This window comes from Palaemon carinicauda, chromosome 11 (genome assembly GCF_036898095.1).
Source record: "Palaemon carinicauda isolate YSFRI2023 chromosome 11, ASM3689809v2, whole genome shotgun sequence".
NCBI classification, from domain to species: domain Eukaryota; kingdom Metazoa; phylum Arthropoda; class Malacostraca; order Decapoda; family Palaemonidae; genus Palaemon; species Palaemon carinicauda.
The window spans coordinates 781,960-791,959 of NC_090735.1; the positions used below are offsets into that span (position 1 = coordinate 781,960).

Genomic DNA, 10,000 nt, shown 5'->3' on the forward strand with positions numbered 1-10,000 from the left:
GGATTATTTTGTCTCCAGTGAAGACTCAGAAAATCTTCATCTTCCTTGGCTCCAGGAATTCTTTGTCTGCAGAGAAATGTGTCAATATTTTTTTTCTAATTCTAATGCTATATTCGTTAGCCATGGAAGGCATTGAGTAAATCTTTACTATACAAAATGGTTAGATTTATGACTGACAGAATGATTTTAGTGGGATCTTTGACAGCTTTTGGCGTCATGGCATGGTGCTGGGGAGGCGAGGATTCACATAGAGAAGCAGAAAAATTCTTGGATTTGATGGATCGGGAGGAAATGGAGAGACTGCATCCAGCAGTCTACGATGGGGCAAATTATGTTGCCGGACAAACTAAGGAACACGCACAATTGGAGGAAGCATCGAAAAGGGATCTAAGTGAGGAGTTGGGTGGAGCAGAAGAGGGAATTCAGTTGTTTGATGATTTCTTCGCTAGAATACACCAAGAAACGGAAACGGCCAATGACTTACAACGCATCTGTGAAGAGGTGCATGACGAAGAGGCAGAAGAAATTGAGTTATCTACGGACAACGTAGCCATATCAGCTTTAAATGCAGATTTAGATAGAGCGAGTAAGAAAATTCAGGGTCTTATGGCAAGGCTAGAGATAGTTGAAAGTCAAAACGATGAACTTCGAGAGGAGCTTTCGGCCAGGACGTTTGTTCAGGTAAGAGAAATTGATGTATGTAATAACATCGGTAACTTAGCTTTAATTGATGATTTACAAAGAGTGAATAAGAATATAGGGTCGCTTTTTGTAAGTCTAGAAAAAGCTGAAGCTCGAAACGATCACATTCGTGATGAGCTTTTGGCCAAGGCATATGTAGAAAAGGAATTAGAAAATGCCCGTGAGGAAATTCGGATACTCGAGAAGAAGCTGGAAAGAGTAACAGAAGATCTCAAGATAGCCAACGAGAAACTTCTGGAAAAGAGAGACTTGGAGGAATACGTCGAAAGTGCTGATAATGAGATCCGAACACTCTGGGCTGAACTGGACAGTGTCAAGGCTGAAAACAAGAGACTGAAGACCGAAAACGTTTGTGAAAAGGCAGGTTTAGAAAGTGAACTTAAAAAGAAAAATAAAAGCAGCAGTTATAGGAGGAAGAAAAGGAGGAGGAGAAGCAGCAGAAAAAAAAATAAAAAAAAAATACAAAAAAAAAAAAAAAAAAAAAAAAATAGCAGCACCAAGAAGAGGAAGCGAAGGAGGGGGAGGAGCAGCAGAAAAAAAAATTAACAAAAAAATACAAACCCCCCCAATAAAAAAAAAATAAATAAAAAAAGATCAGCAGTAAGAGGAGGAAGAAAGGGGGGAAGAGAAGCAGCAGAAAAAAAAGCAAAAAAAATACAAAAACCCAAAGAAAAAAAAAGAGCAGCAGCAATAGGAGAAAAAAAGGAGGAGGAGAAGCAGCAGAAAGAAAAAACTAAAAAAAAATACAAAAACCCAAAGAAAAAAAAAAGGCAGCAGCAAGAGGAGGAAGAAAGAGAGGAGGAGAAGCAGCATAAAAAAACTAAAAAAAAATACAAAAACCCAAAGAAAAAAATAAAAAAGAGCAGCAGCAAGAGGAGGAAGAAAGGGAGGTGGAGAAGCAGCAGAAAAAAAAAAAAATACAAAAACCCAAAGAAAAAAAAAAAGAGCAGCAGCAATATGAGGAAGAAAAGGAGGAGGAGAAGCAGCAGAAAAAAAAAAACTTAAAAAAAAATACAAAAAACAAAAAAAAATAAATAAATAAATAAAAAAAAGCACCAGCAAGAGGAAGAAGAGAAGGAAGAAGACAAGCAGCAAAAATTAAAACAAAAAATACTAAAAAAAAATACAAAAACCAAAAGAAAAAAAGAGTAGCAGCAAGAAGAGGAAGAGAAGGAGGACAAGCAGCAAAAAAAAAATAAAAAAAAATAGAAAAAAAAAACAAAAAAAAATGAACAGCACCAAGAAGAGGCACAGAAGGAGGAGGAGAAGCAGCAGAAAAAAAAACTTTAAAAAATACAAAAACCAAAAAAAAAAGCAGCAGCAATAGGAGGAAGAAAAGGAGGAGGAGAAGCAGCAGAAAAAAAAAACAAAAAAACTAAAAAAAATACAAACACAAAAAAAAAAAAAAATAAATAAGTAGCAGCAGCAAGAGGAGGAAGAGAAAGAGGAGGAGAAGCAGCAAAAAAAAAGAAAAAGAAAAAAAAGGAGTAGCAGGAAGAGGAGGAAGAGAAGGAGGAAGAGAAGCAGCAGAAAAATGAAAATAAATAAAATAAATGAAAAAAAGGAGCACAAGCAAGACCTGGAAGAAAAGGAGGAGAAGCAGCAAAAAAAAAAACCTAAAAAAATATAAAACCAAAAAAGAAAGGAAAAAAAGGAGCAGCAGCAAAAGGAGGAAGAAAAGGAGGAGGAGAAGCAGAAAAAAAAAGAACAGAAAAAAACCTAAAAAAAATACAAACCCCCAAAAAAAGAAAAGCAGCAAGAGGAGGAAGAGGAGGAGGATGGGAAGCAGTAAAACAAAAAAAAAAAGGTAAAAAAAATATAAACCCCCCAAAAAAAAGAAAGGAGCAGCAGCAAAGGGAGAAAGAGAAGCAGCAGGAGCGGTAAAAAAAGACAAGATTACTAAAAAGTATAAAAAAAAAATTTAAAAGGAGCAACAACAAGAGGAAGACTGGAGCAGGAGAAAAGCAGCAAAAAGAAAAAAAAATCCTGAACAAAAATATAAAAATAAAAAAATAAAAAAGGAGCAACAACAAGAGGAAGACTGGAGCAGGAGAAAAGCAGCAAAAAAAGAAAAAAAAATCCTGAACAAAAATATATAAATAAAAAAAATAAAAAAAGGAGCAGCACCAAGAGGAGGAGGAAAAGCAGGAGGAGCAGCAAAAAAAAGAAAAGATGAAAACTAAAAAGATATATATATATATATATATATATATATATATATATATATATATATATATATATATATATATATATATATATATATATATATATATATATATATATATATATATAAAGAAGCAGCAGCAACAGGAGGAAATATCCTTTGATGTAGAAGTACAAGACTACATTTTAGGATAAAGTACTGACTCATTGGGAAGGAAAAAGTAGTTGGACTATGGAAGATGAAGAGAAAAAGGAACTTTGTTTTGAGGAGGAAATATCCTTTGATGTAGGAGTACAGGCCTTCATCATTGGATAAAGTACTGAGTCAGTGGGAAGGACCAAGTAGTTGGACCATAGAAGATGAAGAGAAAAAGGAGGTTTGTTTTGAGGAGGGAATATCCTTTGATGTAGTAGTACAGGCCTTCATCATTGGATAAAGTACTGATTCAGTGGGAAGAACCAAGTAGTTGGACCATAGAAGATGAAGAGAAAAAGGAGGTTTGTTTTGAGGAGGGAATATCCTTTGATGTAGGAGTACAGGCCTTCATCATTGGATAAAGTACTGATTCAGTGGGAAGAACCAAGTAGTTGGACCATAGAAGATGAAGAGAAAAAGTAACTTTGTTTTGAGGAGGAAATATCCTTTGATGTAGTAGTACAGGCCTTTGTCATTGGATAAAGTACTGATTCAGTGGGAAGAACCAAGTAATTGGACCATAGAAGATGAAGAGAAAAAGGAGGTTTGTTTTGAGGAGGGAATATCCTTTGATGTAGGAGTACAGGCCTTCATCATTGGATAAAGTACTGACTCAGTGGGAAGGACCAAGAAGTTGGACCATAGAAGATGAAGAGATAAGGAACTTTGTTTTGAGGAGGAAATATCTTTTGATGTAGGAATACAGGCCTTCATCATTGAATAAAGTACTGACTCAGCGGGAAGGACCAAGAAGTTGGACCATAGAAGATGAAAAGAAAAAGGAACTTTGTTTTGAGGAGGAAATATCCTTTGATGTAGGAGTACAGGCCTTCATCATTGGATAAAGTACTGACTCAGTGGGAAGGACCAAGTAGTTGGACCATAGAAGATGAAGAGATAAGGAACTTTGTTTTGAGGAGGAAATATCCTTTGATGTAGGAGTACAGGCCTTCATCATTGAATAAAGTACTGACTCAGCGGGAAGGACCAAGAAGTTAGACCATAGAAGATGAAGAAAAAAAGGAACTTTGTTTTGAGGAGGAAATATCCTTTGATGTAGGAGTACAGGCCTTCATCATTGGATAAAGTAGACTCAGTTGGAAGGACCAAGTAGTTTGACTATGGAAGATGATGAGAAAAGGGAACTTTGTTTTGAGAAGGAAAAATCCTTTGATGTAGGAGTAAAGGCCTTCATCATTGGATAAAGTACTGTCTGAGTGGGAAGGACCAAGTAGTTGGACCATAGAAGATGAAGAGAAAAGGGAGCTTTGTTTTGAGAAGGAAATATCCTTTGATGTAGGAGTACAGGCCTTCATCGTTGGATAAAGTACTGACTCAGTTGGAAGGACCAAGCAGTTGGACTATGGAAGATGAAGAGAAAAAGGAACTTTGTTTTGAGGAGGAAATATCCTTTGATGTAGGAGTACACACCTTCATCATTGGATAAAGTACTGACTCAGTGGGAAGGACCAAATAGTTGGACCATAGAAGATGAAGAGAAAAAAGGAACTTTGTTTTGAGGAGGAAATATCCTTTGGTGTAGGAGTACAGCCCTTCATCATTAGATAAAGTACTGACTCAGTGGGAAAGACCAAGTAGTTGGATCATAGAAAATGAAGAGAAAAGGAACTTTGTTTTGAGGAGGAAATATCCTTTGATGTGGGAGTACAGGCCTTCATCATTGAATAAAGTACTGACTCAGTGGGAAAGACCAAGTAGTTGGATCATAGAAAATGAAGAGAAAAGGAACTTTTTTTTGAGGAGGAAATATCCTTTAATGTAGGAGTACAGGCCTTCATTATTGGATAAAGTACTGACTCAGTGGGAAGGACCAAGTATTTGGACAATAAAAGATGAAAAGAAAAAGGAACTTTGTTTTGACGAGGAAATATCCTTTGATGTAGGAGTACAGGCCTTCATCATTGTATAAATTACTGACTCAGTGGGAAGGACCAAGTAGTTGGACCATAGAAGATGAGGAGAAAAAGGAACTTTGTTTTGAGGAGGAAATATCCTTTGATGTAGGAGTACACGCCTTCATCATTGGATAAAGTACTGACTCAGTGGGAAGGACAAAATAGTTGAACCATAGAAGATGAAGAGAAAAAGGAACTTTGTTTTGAGGAGGAAATATCCTTTGATAAGAGTACAGGCCTTCATCATTGGATAAAGTACTGACTAAGTGGGAAGGACCAATTAGTTGGACCATAAAAGATGAAGAGAAAAAGGAGGTTTGTTTTGAGGAGGAAATATCCTTTGATGTAGGAGTGCAGACCTTCATCATTGGATAAAGTACTGACTCAGTGGGAAGGAAAAAGTAGTTGGACCATAGAAGATGAAGAGAAAAAGGAACTTTGTTTTGAGGAGGAAATATTCTTTGATGTAGAAGTACAGGCCTTCATCATTGGAGAAAGTACTGACACAGTTAGAGGGACCAAGTATTTGGACCATAGAAGATGAAGATAAAAAGGAACTTTGTTTTGAGGAGGAAACATCCTTTGATGTAGGAGTACAGGCCTTCATCGTTGGATAAAGTACTGACTCAGTGGGAAGGACCAAGTAGTTGGACCAGAGAGGATGAAGAGAAAAAGGAACTTTATTTTGAGAAGGAAATATCCTTTGATGTTGGAGTAGAGGCCTTCATCGTTGGATAGAGTACTGACTCAGTGGGAAGGACCAAGTAGTTGGACCATAGAAGATAAAGAGAAAAAGGAACTTTATTTTGAGGAGGAAATATCCTTTGATGTTGGAGTAGAGGCCTTCATCATTGGATAAAGTTCTGTCTCAGTGGGAAGGACCAAGTAGTTGGACCATAGAAGATGAAGAGAAAAAGTAACTTTGTTTTGAGGAGGAAATATCCTTTGATGTAGGAGTACAGGCCTTCATCATTGGATAAAGTACTGACTCAGTGGGAAGGACCAAGTAGTTGGACCATAGAAGATGAAGAGAAAAAGGAACTTTGTTTTGAGGAGGAAATATCCTTTGATGTAGGAGTACAGGCCTTCATTATTGGATAAAGTACTGACTCAGTGGTAAGGACCAAGTAGTTGGACCATAGAAGATAAAGAGAAAAAGGAACTTTGTTTTGAGGAGGAAATATCCTTTGATTCAGGAGTACAGGCCTTCATCATTGGATAAAGTGCTGACTCAATGGGAAGGACCAAGTAGTTGGACCATAGAAGATGAAGAGAAATACCAATACCATATATGCTTATCTTCCCTAAAAAGTAATGGTGGTTTCTGACACTTAGGACACTGAACACTCAAAGGTAACACAGAATGTTGACGGAAAAAATCAAATGCATATTTTGCATGTTCGGGATATGCACCACCATGATATTTGTCTAATACCCAAAAATAATCGAGCTTACAAGAGTCACACAACTGAATTTCACTATCCATACTTTTAAACTAATGGCGGAAAAGAAAATCTTTGGTCTGTTGGAACCGTATTGTTTTCTGATTGGTTAACAATGAAAACGTCATACATTGATAGCCAGTTACATAAAGTATGACAATTGACGTCATCGTCTCTTTAACAAGAACCAACCAAACCATAGTATTTTGGAGAGAATCGGGTATGTTTGTAGATGGCAGTTGTAGATTGTCTAATTGTCGAAACAGTGGCCTGAAGCACCTGTCTTCGAATGGCAAAACGTCAAATGTATTACGTAATTCCAAAAACGTTTGTTATTGGCTGAAATCATCAAGAGTTAAGCCACAAGAGATGAAATAGGTGATTTGAGAGGTTGTCGATAACAAATAAACAAATGAACAAACTCAGGATGCTGATGATTGGTGTAGAAGGCAATTATTAAGACGTCATAAAATTACTTCCAATACCAGAAGTTGAAAGGTGGAGCCAACAACCAAAACAGATTGGTTCTATACGTACGCATTAAGAAGATAAATTTACCACCTACTAGAATGAGATTTACGAAGCTTCTACCTAGTAGAATGAGATTTACAGAACTGCCCGTGCCCATGAAAAGAAAAGCATTAGACTTAAACTTTTTCAGGTGAACTCGCTAACGTTTTTCTTGATTTTTATTAGAACTAGGCATTTGCGACAGATAATACTATATATAGATACTACAAAACACTTCCTTAACATAGTGAACTAAGTTAAAATACGCTACATTATTAATGTCCATAAATAAAATAATACCAACTATTTACACGTTAAAAAAAAAAAAAATATTGCAAAAACCCTTCTTTAGCACCAAGAAATTTGACAGGTTAATGTTTTTTACGAACGAAGGAAAGGTGGTTTTGGAGAACAACTCGAAAATGTTTTTAAAACAACTAAGATTGCCTGTCTGAAAACATTGTTAAATGAGCAGCAAATCAAAAATGTTTTTAAAACAATTAAAATTGCCTCTGAAAACATTGTTAAATGAGCAGCTGTTTCTCCAAAGAAAATGTGTTTACGAATGATATAAAATGACTATGAAATAGAAATATCAACACAGAGGTTTCGAGATTTTCAAATAATTGATATCAAAGCCACAAATAGGCCTAAATGTTCAAAACTTCCTCTAAATGAATATTTAATTATTAACAATTATACATGAAAATCAACAAAAATAATCAATTAGATATTTATGATTTAAGGGATATAATATTCACACTTAACTAATTACTTAACGGTAGTAATATAAGCGAACTGTTTAATAAGGACTTAATTATATTACACTTAAAAAAAGTAATTCTAATCGGAAATTCTCCGTAAAAAATATACTGTTCTCATCCGTAATTCGGTAAAATACAGGCGAGTGTAATTTTTACCCTAGTTTGTATTGATCTTTTATGGGTTGGGAACCGGAATATCTCTCCTTTACATCAATAATCCGTTTTTAAAACGGTAAATGCCTGGCAACATTTATACCAGGATTTGTACACATTTCTTTACTGCAAATTTTAAACTGTGTATTACGCTCGTAAAAAAGATAATGACATCAGTAATTCAAATTACATCAATACAACTTATCAGGAATAATAATTTTTATTACATCGTTAATACGTAACTTGAATAAATAAGTAATTATGAATAAAAAATACATAAGTAATATATAAAATAAATACACAGGTGATAGACAGATCAGTTCGCCGTATTGATAAATTAAATGAATCTGTAATTAAAAACCAAAAATACATCAGTAATACATAATCAAGTACACAAAAAATAGAGTAGACAGATCAGTTGGCTGTATTGATAAATGAACCAAGTCTAATTAATCATTATAATTAGCATAAATGAGCACAGAGCGCAATGAGATTTTACAATTGAAAAAGGCTAAACAAAATAAATAACTTCAACTCTAACCAACATTATTCAAGGATAAATTTAAAGTCAAATTTCGTGGGCCAATTAGTACAACCACCAACTCGCCTGTCAAGTCACACCTTAATGACGGGTAGATATTCAACCCCGTGTCTACCCGGCGACTACCATCTTTCTTGTAATGTGTATCAAACGCTAAATACAAAATTCATTTCATGGCCTGACTATCTCAAATGGCTAACGATGTTTCACTGACCTCACACGGACATGTAATCGAAGCAATCCTTTCTGGATGGGGATACCTTAACGTGGTGAAAAGGTTTGCGTATCGCCATGATCAAGCAAAGCTGTACTAGTCGGGGCCACCTATAGTAGGCCGGTTTGCTCTGGGCGATCAGATTAAATTCTCCTAACATCACCAATCCGCACTGGCCAGAGTGATGATTAAAACTGGCCAAACCCCTGACATGAATAAAGACATATCTGAGGCCTTTGTACGGCAGTGGACTAAAAACGGGTGCATTATATATATATATATGTATATATATATATATATATATATATATATATATATATATATATATATATATATATATATATATATATATATATATATATATACATATATATATATATATATATATATATATATATATATATATATGTATATATATATATATATATATATATATATATATATATATATATATATATATATTTATATATGTGTGTGTGTGTGTATAAAATGCATACGTTTCTAGTCCAGAGCCAGACAAAAGCTTCAGACATGTTTTTAATTATATCTGCGGTTTGGCCAATTTTCATCATATTTTTTTCATTTTAATAAAACCAATGGATTTGTTTTCTAAATTAAAATGCCTGCATTTTTTATAGATTCAAAAACAGCGATGTATAATCCTACCAATTAATATATATCTAAATCAAAATTCAATTTGAGGAACCAACACTCAACTGACCTTCACACGTTCAAGGCTCGTAGGGGGAAATGCTCTGAAAACCGTGGAATTTCCCTCAGCCAATCAGAGGGCTTACACAGAACCCCTTTGTAAGTCAGTCTCTCATTGGCTTGAAATTTCGTTATTTGGCTAAGGTGTTTAGAAGCTGTCCTCCTATTGGTTAGACACTTCCAGTCAATTTTGATTCCAGAGGGTATTACCACAACGAATTATCTTGCGAAGAGTGACATATCAAACTATATATTTGACTAATAATAAATATAAGAACTAATATACCAAACTAGAAATTTGTTATAAAGCAGAATTTAGATTTATAATAAAACGTCAAAAGAAAAAAAAAAGAAAAATAGAAAGACCTTGGCAAACAAGCCAACGAGGTGGTTGGTTCTTCCAATACATATTCTGTATCTTGCATACAGTCAGTCGATGGCTGTATTTACATTTATAATAAAACCTCAAATGAAATAAAAACAAATTGAAAGACCTTGGTAAACAAGCCAACGAGATGGTTGGTTCTTCCAATGCATGTTCTGTATCTTACATACAGTCAGTCGATGGCTGTAATCACTCTCTGTAATAACTTCTGTAATTTTGAGAAATGGAATTTGAAATATGTATCAATATTAATATGTTTTATAGTACAGTTTTGCTGGTCAAGGGTATACACAAACTATTTCA

At 34.8% G+C, this 10,000-nt stretch overlaps 1 protein-coding gene across 1 annotated transcript in view; it reads left to right on the forward strand.

Annotated features, from left to right (window-relative positions):
* The window catches only part of LOC137649873 (paramyosin-like), a 30,439-nt gene that overhangs the window by 8,763 nt on the left and 11,676 nt on the right, over positions 1-10,000 (forward strand). The window contains exon 2 of the mRNA XM_068382815.1: positions 450-1,075. Within this exon, the coding sequence (XP_068238916.1) occupies positions 450-1,075 (626 nt within the window). The remainder of the gene's footprint in view (positions 1-449; positions 1,076-10,000) is intronic.